At 45.9% G+C, this 15,416-nt stretch overlaps 2 protein-coding genes across 7 annotated transcripts in view; one reads left to right on the top strand and one right to left on the bottom strand.

Annotated features, from left to right (window-relative positions):
• Positions 1-1,803: 1,803 nt before the first annotated feature.
• On the top strand, positions 1,804-8,228 carry TMUB2 (transmembrane and ubiquitin like domain containing 2). Of its 2 annotated transcripts, none has more exons than XM_035136129.3 (3): positions 1,804-1,848; positions 4,474-5,126; positions 6,435-8,228. In XM_035136129.3, exons 2-3 carry the CDS (start codon positions 4,579-4,581, stop codon positions 6,787-6,789), a joined length of 903 nt encoding a protein of 300 aa, XP_034992020.3. In that variant the 5' UTR covers positions 1,804-1,848; positions 4,474-4,578; the 3' UTR covers positions 6,790-8,228. The 2 variants fall into 2 exon arrangements, with proteins under 2 accessions (XP_034992020.3, XP_088511347.1); XM_088655221.1 differs by lacking the exon at positions 1,804-1,848 and adding an exon at positions 2,374-2,506.
• A 2,609-nt stretch (positions 8,229-10,837) lies between these two features.
• The window catches only part of ATXN7L3 (ataxin 7 like 3), a 29,843-nt gene continuing 25,264 nt past the window's right edge, over positions 10,838-15,416 (bottom strand). For all 5 annotated transcript variants that reach the window (XM_060281525.2, XM_088655220.1, XM_035136122.3 and 2 more), the window contains one exon: positions 10,838-14,188. In XM_060281525.2, the coding sequence (XP_060137508.1) occupies positions 14,037-14,188 (152 nt within the window). In that variant the 3' untranslated portion in view covers positions 10,838-14,036. The remainder of the gene's footprint in view (positions 14,189-15,416) is intronic.

Raw genomic sequence — 15,416 nt, 5'->3', positions numbered from 1 at the left:
TTTAGCTTGTGTCTGCTTTTATCTGTTTTCTCTTATCAAAATGTTAGTCAAAAATGCCCCTTTGAATCTAGCAGTGTAACAAAATCTCTTGCTGCAATGTTCCAGCTCCTGCCTGCAACACCATGTCATAGACATCATCATCGTTATTGACCTGCCTATCTATTTATATAACCTGCCTCTTTTAATCAACTATTTTGTATTAAAATATATTAAAGGCATCTAACTATCACAGCAAACTTTTAAACAAGAAAAAAATACTGAATGACAATGCAATCAAAAACAGAATAAAAAAAATAAGAGGAGAGCCCATTTCAAAAGACGGTGCCACATTAACACCCTGCTGGAAAAGCTCACCAGAAGGCACGCAGCAGTGAGATGCATGTGCCCTTCCTTGGGCAAAGTCTTTTATTGAATACAATGAAAAGGAAATATATTGCTTCTGCAGCAGATGGAGGATACCTTGCTCTGGATACCGATATGAATTCGCTCAGTGGCTTAATGCAGATGTTAAGCAGTGAGAAGGCGCAAAATGGAGCCATGTGGAACACCATAGCATAACTCCTGGAGGATTGTTGCCATCAACAATAGAAGTGGCCATCAACCTAGAAAGGGAACTGTTGCAACATGGTCTAGTGTGCATGCCCCCTGCCACTGTGCCCTAATATTTATTCCAGGACGGTGGTTCCCAATTAGCTAAGTATTGCAGACCCCCTGTTTTTCAAAAGCCAAGCCATGGACCCCCTACAACCATCTATGGTGGTTTTTGTTATGCAAATGGTGCCACCAACGGGGGGGGCATTACGTGCACCCCTTGAGGTCCATGGATCCCCAATTGGGAACCACTAGGATAGTAGGACTGATAATATCAAAGACTATCAAAAGTTTTAGGAGAGCAAACAAAGCTGAACTCCCCTTGTCTCTCTATCTCTGTCTCCATCAAGGCAACCAGAGATGTTTCAGGGAACAGGGTAAAATGTGCATCTACACGGATTCTCATGGATCCTTCACTTTTTTAAAAATAAACAAATCCAGTGTCAAATCACATCTGGAAGCCACGCCTACAGACTGGACTATAAAAAACGTCGATCCAACACTTTGCCACGCTGCAGCACCACAAAAAGATGGATCCGAGGCATGCATATGATTCATAGGATTTTTATATTGAAACAAGATAAAGCCACCATGATACTCTCTAGACCACTTGTTAATACAGAAACTTTTCTTTCACGATTTGTGAGCTTTTATGTGGAATGGGACCAGGGTGTGCTAGAAGAACAGCTGCTTTTGTGTTGAGGGGAAAACAATTTTTAGAATGTTCTGATAACATTTCGGAAACCTCCCCCTACTAATGAAGCTCCTTTATTATCCTCTTATGCGTGGAGGCTGGGCAGGGAAGCGGGTGGACTGCGCCCAGGAAAGAGTGGCCTGAAACAGCCTTGCAGTGCGATCTCTTAACATTGCAGTTAAAACCTCCGTTTTTTTCCGATTTCCCCCCTTGGGTGGAAAGGTGTGGGGGTGGGCAGGATAAAAATACTCGGACGTGCACATATATATCAATTTATATGGTGCTGTTTGTTCTGTTTACTGGCAAACGAAAGGCATCCCCTCTCACTCTTTTGGCGAAAAACACATTTCACAGCTACGGTAGATAGTACGGTATATAAAATGATAAATGTAACGCAATACGCCTTGGACGCGTAATATACACGTCACCCATTTCCTTCCACAGCGGTTGCTATGGCAACCGCAGCCTTCCATCCTGGCAACCTCGCGCGCTTCGAAATGACGTAGGTAGCGGGCGTTAGTGACGTAACCGTTTCCCCTGGGGAAGAAAGGGCTCTCGGGCAGGTGAGTGACAGGTTCCCGGGCCCCCCGCTTGAAGCTCCGGGGCCGGGACACCTTTGAAGCGGGCCCTTCCGCTTCTCCCCCCCGGGAAGTCTCTCGGCGCCTCCCGGGTGCGAGCGCTGCCCGCTCCCCGCTCTGCTACTGCCCTTTTCCTCGGCGCCTCTCCGCCCTTGCCGTCGCTTTCCTGCCCGCAAAAATGTCGGAACTTTCCGCCCCTCTTTCGGGCAGCGTTTCCTCTGCCCCGGCACCTTTTCTTTTCGTTTGCACGCTGCTTTTTGGGCCCGCTTTCTCCTCGCCCTGCCTCCTTTCTGTCACCTCGCGTGGCCTTGAAGCTGCTTCCCTTTGCACTGGCGAGGCTCCATGTCCCTTCCCCCAAGCAACTCTCTCCCCCTCCTCCCGCCTAGTGGGCTGTTTGTTTTGTTTTTAACTTGGGAAGCAAAGCTCATGGCGAAGCCTAAGAGGGAGAACAGAATGGAACCTTTGTGGGGAGGCATCAGGCAGGGGCAATGCCCATAGAAGTTAATACCCGGGAGACGGATCTTGCTGAAACTGGGACCGGATCAAAGGTGATGGGGAACATCAGAACAAGGCTAAAAGACAGAAGTTGAGGATAGGCTCCTTGAAGGCTTCATAGCCGGGAGAAGCAGGAACCCAGCAAAAGGCAGGTTGAGGCACTTGGGCAAAACATAAAAGCTCTCAGCTAGCATACACTTCCTTTGGGGTCAAGGAGGAGATAGAAATCACCTGTGCTACATCATGCAAATAGGAGGACTACATGGAGTGCTTACGTCATTAAGTGCTTATATCATGCCAAGTTGTTGGTTCCTTGCTCCCTCCCTTATCCATGGAAACTTAATGTGCCCCAGTTTTTTTGTTTACAGCGGCTACATCCCCAGCAGGCCATAAAAGTCAATGGCAGGAGGCTAATTCTTGCCAGTCACATGTATTTTTTCCATCATTGGATAAGGGGGTGGTCTGGGTCAATCTTAAAAATCCTAATGAGATATAGGGGAGTATATCTGCCACTCCCTGTCCTCCGCCCCTTTTAACATCAGCTGGACAAGAAGAAATTAAAGATATTTTTCTGGCATGGAGAGAAGTAGTGGGAATTGCTTCACTTGCTTAGTTTCTGTATATTGGGTTGCTATTAGGGTTGCCAGACTCAATAGAAGACAGGACGTCTGTGCCTTTAATTGTCCTGCTCACTTTTGAGTTTGGAAACCTTAAAGAGAAACCAGCAGACCCTTTGTTTAATTTCAAGCAAAGGGTATGCTGGTTTCTCTTTAAGGTTTCCAGACTCAAAAGAGAGCAGGGCAATTAAAGGCACAGAAGTCCTGTCCTCTATTGAGTCTGGCAACCCTAGTTGCTATTACAGTACCCTGTTTGTCCGAAAATAAGACGTAGCCATAAAATAAGCCATAGCAGGATTTTTAAGCATTCAAGGAATATAAGCCATACCCCAAAAATAAGACATAGTGATAGGCGCAGCAGCAATGCCGGCTGCGGCCGGAGGAGGAGGAGAAAAAAAATAAGACATCCCCTGAAAATAAGCCATAGTGTGTTTTTTGAGGAAAAATAAATATAAGACGGTGTCTTATTTTCGGAGAAACACGGTATAAGATCAGTAACAAAGCTGAGACTGAGGAAAGCATACTCAGTCATAGCAGTCTCTTTCCCCTAAGTAATTGGCTTTCTTCACCTTATTGACATTATAAGACATAGATCAAAAGTACTGCCTTGAGGTGCAACTGGAAGGAATTTTTTTATTTTGTTTCAACTACGTCAAACCAACACGGCTACCTACCTGTAACAAGTACAACCAGCACAGAGCAATGTAATGTACTTCTGTGAACTGTGTACCCCAGGTGCTTCCAAGAAGACATAGTTTTGAGTCACAAACTGGTTCTGCAAATGGAAACTTCTCTTAACCTGGAGGCAGTTTTATTTTTTAATATTGGACAGGGAGGCTAGCAGGCAAGAGGATGTGAAGGTCTTAGGTTACAATCTAGTGGGATAACCAAGGCTTCAGCCTACAAGCTTTGGCTCATATTACAAATATTAGATCTAAATCCCACTTGGTAAGTAAGAAACAAATAAACCTAGTCCCTATAAGTATGTCCTTAAGTCATATAAAGTTTGCCTGCTTGGTATCTTATTACTGATAACATGCACCAAGTTGGTAAATTAAAAAAATAATTGTTGGAATACAAAGAAACATAGGTCTTCAGAAATCTGATGATTTGTTGGAAAGGTAGTGTGCATAAGCATGCAATCTTAACCACTCTGTTTTCTAGATCCTCTTTCTCACTGCGTATATATCACCAATCCATCTTTATACTGATTGTAAAGCATTTTGTACATTGTCTAGTTTATCCTTGCAACACCCTTTCATTCCCATTTTACTACTGGAGAACTGAGGCTGAGGTAGCAACTTGCCCAAGGCTCTTTGAGGTCATGACTGAGTTAGGGGCTAAATCTCACAGGACTAGGTTGAGAACTATGAATTGTGCCCCTATGACTTTTATGCCTATTTTATTTAACATTCAGAGAAAGAGGAAAACTGAAAACAGCAGGTAAAACCAGGGGTAAAAACCTCTGTCTCTCTTTCTCCTTAATTAAAAACTGCAGTGAGACATGGGACTGAAATCCTAATCAGATGCCATCTGAATTTCCCTCTGCTGTCAAGACCAGAACTGCTATCCTTGTTGCTCCCCCTTTCTCTAAAGCTAAGAGATGGAGCCCCTTGAAGTGACCATCATTGAAGGTGTGGGGGATGAAGTCACTGTTGTGGCTGGCGTCATGGTCCTTATCATGGCCCTGGTCCTGGCCTGGCTTTCCACATATGTGGCGGATGGTGGCAGCCATCTTCTGGGAACGGTTGTGGCTACTGGAGATTCAGCAGTGATCCACTTGAGCCCCATCGAACGCTACGTGGGGAACTCTGTGTCAGAGCAGTCGGAGCCCCAAGGTGCTGCAGAAGGGGCTGAAGAGAAGGCAGAAGAGGGTCCTGCTTCTGATGCAGGTCCTGCAGTTGAGCAAGGAGACAGCAGCAGTAGTTCAGATGCTACCTTAGACCGTCTGTTGGACATTCAGGGCCTGTCCCAAAGGACCTTTTCTATTGCTGCTGATTCGCAAGAGAACCAGAGAGTTCCACAAGCTGTGCCTGTCATGGAGGAGAGTGAACCAAACCCAGGATTTATCAAGGTGCGCCTCAAATTCCTCAATGACACAGAGGAGGTGGCCATTGTGAAGCCAGAAGACACCATTGGCATCCTCAAGAGGTGAGTGGTGTTGAATATGAATAAAATATGCACAAGTCCAAAATGTAGCATCCACATATTAACAATGAGTAACATGCAACCTGTTTTTTTTTGCAGTTAAAGCAAGTAAGTAAAATGGTTTGTCTCATATGTTGTTAACAATACTAAACAACTGAAAGCCGAAAGAAATACTTGCACAAGTACATCATCTATACATGTATTCAAACCATTTATAAGAAAAGGTTTGATAAGCAGAATGCAACATCTCAAAATCTTTAGTCGCTGATCATTAGAATGTGCATAAAAAAACCCTTTAGCACAAGTTACAAGGAAGAATATTCCAACTATACATCAGGAATAGCTTTCTGACGTAAGAGCTGCCTGACAGTGGAACGGACTCCCTCGGGAGGTTGTGGGTTATCCTTCATGGGAGGTTTTTAAACAGAGATCATATGGACATCTGTCATGAATGCTTTAGTTCAGATTCCTGCACTGCAGGGGGTTGGACTAGATGACCCTTAGAGTCCCTTCCATCTCTACAGTTCTATGATTCTACTGTAGTCTGGATGACACAGTACAATGAGAAAGAGGATCATACAGGTAAATGTTCTCTGGTATACTTATGCCTGACATTTTTTGTATACTTCCTTCAGCATTGTGAAATAAGTTTTAGTTTTGCACAGAAAGAAGTTCTGTCCAAAGGTGGTTCTGGCATACAGTACTGATTATAAGGAACCATTGCATTATATGCAGCTGTGAGCAGCGCTAGCAGATGAACCCTATTCACTTTGAGTGGCATGAAGCATGTTGCACAGCAGTCTGCTGAACTGAATCATTCACCTGACCTTTAAAAAACAGCACTAACACACATTTGAGGGTGGGGGTGGGAGATGAACAAAAAAATGTTTTCAAAGAGTGGGAAAGCTTCAAAGAAAGCTTTGCAGGTGGGTGGGTGGGTCAGTAGCAAGAGTTGCATGTAGTTTATTAGCCTACAAAGTGGTTGGGATGAAGGTTTATTCCTCTTAAAACTTTAAGAGACCTCCAAGCGCACTCACACCAGTGCAAGACTTCTGTACACCAACTACCAGCCCAGCAGTACTTCTTGGAATACCCCTGGGGTGATGTGAGCCATGGGCGTTCCAGGAAGTGCTGCCAGGCTCCTAGGATCCAACATGCAGAGATCCCCCCCCCCCGGTTTCATGCACCCCACCAACTTCCACATCCCCTATGAGAACTGTTACTTGTGAACACCCATTTAAAAGCAGTCCATCAGTATTCCTCTCTCTCTCTCTGACCTAGATGTTCATTTCCTTGTTTTTCTCTCCAAAGCAAGTACTTCCCAGGCCGGGAGAATCAGATGAAGTTTATTTACCAGGGCCAGCTTCTCCAGGACCAGGCACGGACTCTTCGCTCTCTCAACATCCTGGACAATTGCGTAATCCACTGTCATCTTTCTCAGACTGCTACCTCCCCCATGCCTGACCCAGTGGTTGCACCATCGGAAGCTGGCGGTATCACTTTGAGCATGGGCAACCTGATGATTCCCATTTTTGTGGTGATGCTGGCAGTCATCTGGTATTTCCGTATCAACTACCGGCAGTTATTCACAGCCCCGGCCACCATTTCCTTGGTTGGGGCGACTGTCTTTTTTAGTTTCCTTGTTTTCGGGATGTATGGACGATGAGCAGCCATGGGGAAGGAGGGAGTGGCCTTAGCTGCCAAATCTTGAGTGCTCTCTTGTTTCGTACTTCCACTCATTCATACCCTGTGAGGGACAGATAAAGCTCTTATCCAGAATTCTCCGCTGGTGGAGGTTAGAGCCCCACAAACCCTTTGAGTTGAAAAATTGTACTTAATGTCTACATTTTCTATCGCTACAGCATTTGGGCATCTTTGAAGAGTGATGCTAGAAGAAGGGAATGAGAAGTATAGAAAAGAGCAAGGCCACAGGCATTTGCTCTGATCTCGCCCTACTCTCAGGATAGAATCCTTTCAGCTGTCAGAAGCATTGCCTTGCTGTCATCCGGCTTCTAGGCCTCGAAGAGAGATTTGGCTGCCACGTTCTCCTCCACAGCTAGGACTTGGAACTTGGTGATGATTTTATCGTAGAGAACCCATTTGTACTGAAGTACAGTTCCTGTCCCTTATGCTCTTAAGACTTCTGAGCCCCGCAATAGAGGAAACGGGCTCTCCACCTAAGCATTTGCCTGTTTAGTTTGCTGCTGCTACTACTTTGGAAAGCATGAATGGAATGATCTTTGAGCTCATGCTTCTCTCCATTTCACCGCCACTAATTACATGGTAGTTACACAGTGACGCACTGTGAACTAGTGAGACACTTGCCTTCTCCCCTCCCACCTTGCCAAGATACATGCACCTTGAACTATGTTCTGAAAACACTTGCCCACTTCTTACTGTACGGACTCCATTGAGATGCTCACACTACCCCTGTGCTGTAGAAAAGAAGAGCCCTCTCCAGAGAGGGCCATTTGCATGTGCACACTCTGCAAGGATTATGACCCCGAATGCCATTAGTAACCAAGATGCTTGCATGGTTTGCCTCTTAACTGTCTATAGGAAGAACATTGGCAGCGCTTGGGGGTTAACCAGGTTGACTTACAAGTATTGAAACCACACGTATCTCCTTGGAATTCACGGTCATTGGTTGAGAGGGCTTCAAATAGAAGACAGGCAAGCTGAATTTCCCTTATTGTCTTCTGCGTCAGAGGTGACAATTTTACATTGAAGACATAAAAGACCAGGACTGGTAAATGTAATCACCAGACCCCTCTCTGCAAGGTTGTAGGCGACTTCCCTTTGAGCTTGCTAAAGTATTTTAAATCCCACAACTTGTCTCTTAAGTGGAGGGAGTTATTAAATTTCAGGCCTCATGGTTGCTAACCTAAGTTGGAACTTAATAACCAACTTCAAATAGTTCTGATGGTAATTATCAGTGCCAAGTAATTTCCCACTCCTCAAAATCAATCTCTAGTATTTGTACCACTGATCCAGCTTTTAAAATCAAGGCATTTATTAAAAGTTGTCAGAAATCATTCTTTTAAGTTAAACCTGCGCTTGACATCCACTGTGTGAAATGTACTATAAAAATCCATGCAGATTTTATGTCGTCGTGTTTTCTTCTGTGGAGTTAGTTCAAATCTGCTTTAAGATGAAGGAAAATAAAAACAGGCGTCTGAATAACTACCTCTGGGTACCTGTGACAATTAAGCATTGCCTCTAAATGACTAGGCAGGGAAGCTTTTTGTGAAATTTGGAGAGATTGAATTCTTCCCCCTGCCCCGCCCCGTCTTTGGTGTGCTACATAGCTTATTAACAGATGAGTGAGTGGATGTGTGTGTATGTCCAGTTATATACTTGCTAAAAAGGACTTTTGCTGGAGCTGGGAAGTTTCCATACCCAAATTTTATATACTCTACTAGTTGACCCTTCCACGCGTTGCTGTGGGTTATCCCTGTGGCTGCCCCCACCCTGTGACGAACCATGACGCGTTGCTGTGCCTGACTCAGGGTCCTTGTTTCCCAGGAAAGGGGGAGGATGTGTCTGTTTCCCCCTGGACTATGTTTTTTCATCCCCCCCCCCCATGGTTGTGTCTTATCCCTGTGATTACTCCCATCCTGTAGTGACCCATGAGATATCCCGTCTGTAGGCTGTAGAGGCGAGACCTAGTTTGTAGGCTTTAAAGTAGAGGCGAGGCCTAGTATGTCGGCCTTGGCTTGGGCTAGTATTTAAATGCGAGCCGAGGCCTCCGCCCTGTATCTCCATTCCTGACTCCGTGGGTTGTCTGGTAATGGCTGCCTTGGTGGTTTCAGTTGCTCGGTTGGTGACATCATTATTTGGCGCTGCACTTCAGAGCTTTTGCTGGTGACAGTGCGTGATCTGCCTTTCTATTGGATGCTGCTGGAGTCTTCAGAGTTTCTGCTGGTGATGTCTAATTTGCGCACCACTTTTTTGTGTTTAATCATTATTTTAGGTATGAAAGCTGTGCTTTACTGGAAAAAAATTTATGCCAGATCCCTCCCTGATGGGCAAGCTATGCTTTGTCCTAATTTGTTGCATTTTGGTTCAGCGGTTACGGAGGGTGTTACATCCGCGCACGCAGTGGGAACATCATATATAGGCTTTTCACACCACCAAATTGGGAACACCTTAGCTACATCATGGGGAAGCAGGTGGCGCTGTGGGTTAAACCACAGAGCCTAGGGCTTGCCAATCAGAAGGTTGGTGGTTCGAATCACCGTGACGGGGTGAGCTCCCGTTGCTCGGTCCCAGCTCCTGCCAACCTAGCAGTTCAAAAGCATGTCAAAGTGCAAGTAGATAAATACAGTGGGAAGGTAAACGGTGTTTCCCTGTGCTGCGCTGGTTCGCCAGAAGCGGCTTTGTCATGCTGGCCACATGACCTGGAAGCTGTACGCCGGCTCCCTCGGCCAATAACGCGAGATGAGCGCCGCAACCCCAGTCGGTCACAACTGGACCTAATGGTCAGGGATCCCTTTACCTTGCTACATGATTTACACCAGGCATGTCCAACTCGCAGACTGCAATCTACTCCTATATAAAACTGGCAGTGATCTACCCAGTTGTTGAGCTTTTTGGGGGGAGGCTTCAGCAAAGTTGTGTTGTTTTTTTGGGATGCCCCGCAATTGACCGGTAGATCGTGATCGACCTGTTGGACATCCCTGATCTACACAGTCTAAAACAGGGTTGCCTAACTTGTGGTTCTCTACCTGCTTGATTCCTATCAGTCCCAGCTAGCATGGCCAGCACTCAAGAGATGATGGGTGTAATCCTGCAACAGACTCAACCAGAACTAGCCTTACAGCAAGATTGCGTGCTCTATGTAGACTCCAAATTTTGTTTCAAGAAAAGGTAAACTTTCTGGGAGTTGGATAGCACATGTGCTTGCTCCTGCAATTTACTCTAGCTTTTGAGAAGGAGAAGGAGCTTTGTAGAGCACTGGTCTCTTCCCCAACCCTGCAAAGCTGTTTCTCTGTAGCTTCTTGAGATTTCACAACGTGCTTATGCCTGCCTTTTGACAATTAGATTATTTTAGAGGACCATGTCTACACACTCACACTCAAGTCTTTCAGGTGCTGTCCAAAATTGCACTTTTTTGTAAATGCAAAAAGCCAAGTACCCTCTGGTTCAGGCATCCCAAAACTTCGGCCCTCCAGATGTTTTGGACTACAATCCCCATCATCCCTGACCACTGGTCCTGTTAGCTAGGGATCATGGGAGTTGTAGGCCAAAACATCTGGAGGGCCGCACTTTGGGGATGCCTGCTCTGGTTTCACCAGATCATCTGATTCAACACTGTACTCTCTAGATGAGGATTGAGTAGGCATTGAAAGCAACAATTTAACAGAACTAAGAACAGCCATGGACTGCAAAAAGATCAAACCTATCCATTCTGAAGGAAATCAACCCTGAGTGCTCACTGGAAGGACAGATCCTGAAGCTGAGGCTCAAATACTTTGGTCACCTCATGAGAAGACAAGACTGGGGGAAAACTCTGATGTTGGGTAAGATTAAGGGCACAAGGAGAGGACGAGATGGTTGGACAGTGTTATAGAAGCAACCAACATGAATTTGATGAAACTCCAGGAGGCAGTGGAAGACAGGAGTGCCTGGTGTGCTCTGGTCCATGGGTCACGAAGAGTCGGACAAGACTACCTGTAATTGACTAAGCAACAAAGAACAGCCTGAGGCTCAAATACCAAGCAGAGTTGCAGTTTATTTACACAGGCATTCCGCAATCCATGGATGGGCAGGAAAAAAAATACAGATTTGACAGGGTTGTTTTGTTTTTTAAAAAAATCTAGCTACCTACCTGTACAAGCTGAGATTACATACACAAAACAAGTTTTAAAAAATAGTAATTCATAGACCACAGTACAGTACTTACTCCAATTATTTCTGCACATGTTCAAAGATATCACATAGGTGCAGTTTGTACATCATCATCAACAAATTAAAAACCTCTCAACAGTCCACTCATGATAGAATACACGGGTTTGTTTTTTCTTCTTCAAGTGAAACAGGCCTACCTTAAAAAAAATTAAAGGGTGCAAGTGCAGATACAGAGCCATATATAAAAAGACCTAGGTCTTCACCCACCCCACCCCTCCCTCAATTAATGTTCAAAATTCCCCAGATGCTACACTTCCCAGGTTATCTGCAACACTATCCCAAAGGGTTCAGTTGCAACCATGGAGGCTGAGCAGGGGTCTTCCTTTTCCCTCAGTCTGGCCACTTTTGCGCCGCTTCAGTTTTACAGGTACATAATTTTAATGGGGTAGCAACTGGTTGTCAGACATAGAGAAGGTAACTGATCCTGGTTTGAATAAAAGTCTACCTCTTCTTCTTCCTTACTATTTCTCCCTGGAAAGATATGATTCGGTTCAACTAGTTAAGTCAGAAGCAGGTGCAAGTCTGATCATTGCCTGCATAGCACAGGCCGTCAAGTCATGTTTTCAAAAACATTTGCTAAAGCACATGAAGCATTGGTTTCTAACGATGGGGGAGTGCAGATTGCCATAGAAGAAAACAGGTGATCTTTTTTTTAAAAGGTTAGTTTCATAAGAGTGTAGTGCAGGGTCCATCTTCAAGACAAAAGAACTACAATTCAGCTGGTAGAGCTCCAAGTCATGCTATTTAACTTTAAATAACATGGAGTTCTTGGGGCAAAAGCTTGCCTCATCCTCTGAACAGTCCCTGCATACCTTGTACCTTTTGCCTAGGGAAGCAAAGTGAAGAGAAGCAGGGGGGTGGGGAAAGAGAGAGAAAACCAGTAATAGTGTTAGCTTGCTGGGTAGGCTACCTCTACTTCCAGACATGCTGAACATCATCAGTTGCACACTCCTGTTCAGTGACACAATCTGGGCCCTCACAGGCAGGAAAAGTGTGAGAAACTAAGGAGGAAGCAGGAAGACATAAGGGTCTTCGGAGACCCTCCATACAAACACCTGAACATGTAGTGAAAAGTTTTCTGTTTCGGGACTGTAGGAAGTGATTGCTCAGAGAAGCCTCTCCTTACAGAACTGAGCCCATGAATTTTAGCCGTGGCAAAGGCAGACTTTCGTCTGCAAACCAACTGGCTTTTTCAGCTGCTATGAGAATGGAGGAAAAGGTTCTACAGGCTCAGTCCTGAAAAACCACCACCACCAGCAGACATAGCTGTGCTGAAGCAGGCATGTGTGTAGCTGCAACAGAACAGATTTATGGGAGGAAAATCTTAGTCTCTCCCCCCCCCCCCAACACACACATTGCATCCTCTGGAATAGAGGAAAGGGAAGAAGAATACGCGAGAAATTCCCTTTAAGTATGTTTAGAAGCTGGGGGTGGCGGGCGTGGGCTTGCACAAAGCTTATTGGACAGCACATGCCCTTTTCTAAATCTTGTCAAAATTCTGGAAGAGAGAAGCACAGAGACACAATGAAAACCAGCAACCCTCCACCTTCCAGAATCAACTTTGCAATTTCAGGTTTCCATCTAGGACCACCATGATTTCTGGCGTTTTAAAAACTGCACCTGCTTACAGAAGGAATAGAATTCAGGCCTGGATTGTGGTGGAAGGGAGGTTTATATAGATGGGAAGAGAGCGGTGGAAGTACTCACTTAAGTGTACACATCCTTCCTCCCATCTCTTCTGCTGCCCCACCCAGGCAAACTTAGATTGGCTCTAATACTCCAGCAAGGTTTTGTTTAGATTCGACACACAGGGGCCACAGGAGGGAAGGCAGTGCTTAGCTTACCCCTCCTGTGCTTGACCTTCATTAACATCTGGGGGATGTTAAACAGCAGAGCCATTTTTAAAAAAAATTAAAAAAGCAACAACCAACTATTCTAATTTACAGCCAGTTTTTAGGGCTGTACGGAGATTCATACCTGCACACGGAGCATGTATAAAGCATTGCAAATCTTATGGTATTGGCTCACCAGAGTTGGGCAAAATGTAGATTTGTGCCCAGTATAGGAGGAGTTAGGAAGCAAAGAGCTGCACCAGCTTCCTGACATGCATCGCTGGGAGAGACTGCCCACACCATCAAAGCCATTCATCATGTTGCTTCATACACAGTCTTGAAAATGCCATTTGGCAGGGAAGCAGACACCGTTTGGCAGTAGTGACAGCAGCAACACAAGACCAAACCTCTCTTCCGCCTCCATCCCAGTTTGCTCAGGTTGTGCAGACGTCTGAGGACTGCTCTCTGCAGCGAGAGCATTATTCCTGCTTGGGAGGGCAAGAGGGACCCAGCAGCCATGGAGACAGCCTTTTGAACAATGGAGCGGTGCCGCAGCAGCTCACAGGCAGATTCACGATCTGGTGCCCCCTTCGCACGACGGAAAGGAGGCTCCGTTTTGGAGCAGAGGCTCTCGAGAAGGAAGGGCAGGCACTGAAGCACAACAGACATTCTCCATTTCCCCCCAGAGACCCTTTAATTCTCTTGCAAACCAGGCCGAAAAGGCTGCAGGCCGACACACACCACGCCGCCCAGTCAGTCTGCAGGGTTGCTAAGCGATACAATGCCACCGTATATATAGTCATGATTGAACATCCACTAACATCACAATAAATAGTCGTGTTGAAACGGGACGGTGGGGTGGGGGAGGAAGGAGAACAGCGACTCCCTGGCTGACGGAGTCACTCATCTTCAAGGCCCCGCCTCTAAACACCACCACCCGCTTTTCCCCGGAAGAGGTGGGTGCCCACTGCACCAAAAGCAGTCCGGTCCTTTCGTTCTCACATCCAGTGGACACAAAGGGCTGTGCAATGTGTGCTGGAGGCTTGGGAGGAAAAGGGAGACATGCAGCCAACTCTTCACAGTTCATAAAAAGGTGTGCCTGAGAGGAGACAGTCCTGTTCCGGGGCACCTCCCCTCCTCCCTGTTTTCTTTATCCTCATCCCAGCATTATTCAATTGATGTCGTCATAAAGGCTGGGGGTGGGAGGTGCAAGCTGCTTCGGCTTCAGTTTCTTCTTGCTGGAGCTCATTCCTGGAGCACCTCCTACCAGGCTCATGTGCGGTTTCTTCTTTTTGGTTTTCCGGGACTCTGAGTTGTTTGTACCTGAGATGGAGAAGAAGGCAAGTGCCCATTAAGCCTCTGGTATGTTTCATAGCATTCTCTGTTGGAAACACTTTGTAGCTTTCTGATCAATCACTCTTGGACTGAACGCATCAGCCACTTCATGCTCTGCATTGTCACACCCGCGAAAGCCTGTTCATGCATGCAAAACAACGACGTGGAAGCATGTGTGCGAGAATCGTCGCAATACCATTCGACACTTAAATGACTCTCAGCCAAACATATCAACTGCATAAGTTTAGAACTATCGGGTCCAAGAAGTGACACATGCATCGCTGCTCAGTATTATCACCATGTGACAAGTTGGCATGTAACTCTGTCTTTCAGAATTCTTAGTTGCCTAAATGCTTCCTCCGTGCTCCACCAAGATCGAGCTATTTTATGACTGCTTCTTATTGTCTTCCTCTCACTGCTGCCATGCTGTGCCCAACACCTGGAACAGTGGGTTTCTAGTCTTCTATACTCAGGGGGATCCTTCCCACATTGATTTTATCTGCCAAGGAGTTTCTTGGCATGGCAGAGGATTCTGAAAGGAATTCTCCACTCTCAGGGGGTGCTAAGCAATGTCTTCTGGGCCCAGTGCACTGCAATACATTATCAAAGGACAAAGCTATCTTTCAAGGCATCCTGCCCACCATTGTTAGTCTCCATGCCATGGACCCTCCAGGTTCCTGGAAGACTCCCTCCAATCCCTGAAGATTTCCAGCCAGTCTTTGTGGCCATAAAGCAGTGCTGGAGAACAACCCCCCACCCGAAAAAAACCATTAGTCTCCACCTTCCTATAGCTCAGAATGTCCAGGAATCAATGGAGTCGTAGTCCAGGAAATAAATGGAGGCCTATACGATTTCTCACCCTAGTCTTACAGACTAGAAAGCACATAGCATATGCAATGCCTGGCCTAAATCAATCAATCAATCTGGGTGTGGATGGGAATGGATGACAGAATAAGGCAAAATGCTGCAGATATTGTTTCAGTATCCTTGCCCCTTCCCAATGACAAGCACAATATATTATGCAAAGTAAGAAGTTCACACCATTACAGTGGTACCTCGGGATACAAACACCTTGGGTTACAAACTCCGCTAACCTGGAAGTAGTACCTCGGGTTACAAACTTTGCCCCAGGATGAGAACAGAAATCGCGTGGCGGTGGCACGGAAGACCCCATTAGCGAAAGCGCGCCTCAGGTTAAGAACGGTTTCAGGTTAAG

Source organism: Zootoca vivipara, chromosome 12, assembly GCF_965207765.1.
Source record: "Zootoca vivipara chromosome 12, rZooViv2.hap1.1, whole genome shotgun sequence".
NCBI classification, from domain to species: Eukaryota; Metazoa; Chordata; class Lepidosauria; order Squamata; family Lacertidae; genus Zootoca; species Zootoca vivipara.
This window is presented reverse-complemented; position numbering and strand designations above follow the sequence as displayed.

What these genes read in the sequence shown, in the direction of transcription:
- TMUB2 (XM_035136129.3), top strand. Translation starts at nt 4,579, where the DNA reads ATGGAGCCCCTTGAAGTGACCATCATTGAAGGTGTGGGGGATGAAGTC. An exon ending in ACCATTGGCATCCTCAAGAG is followed by an intron (nt 5,127 to 6,434) that starts GTGAGTGGTGTT and finishes TTCTCTCCAAAG; the next exon opens with CAAGTACTTCCCAGGCCGGG.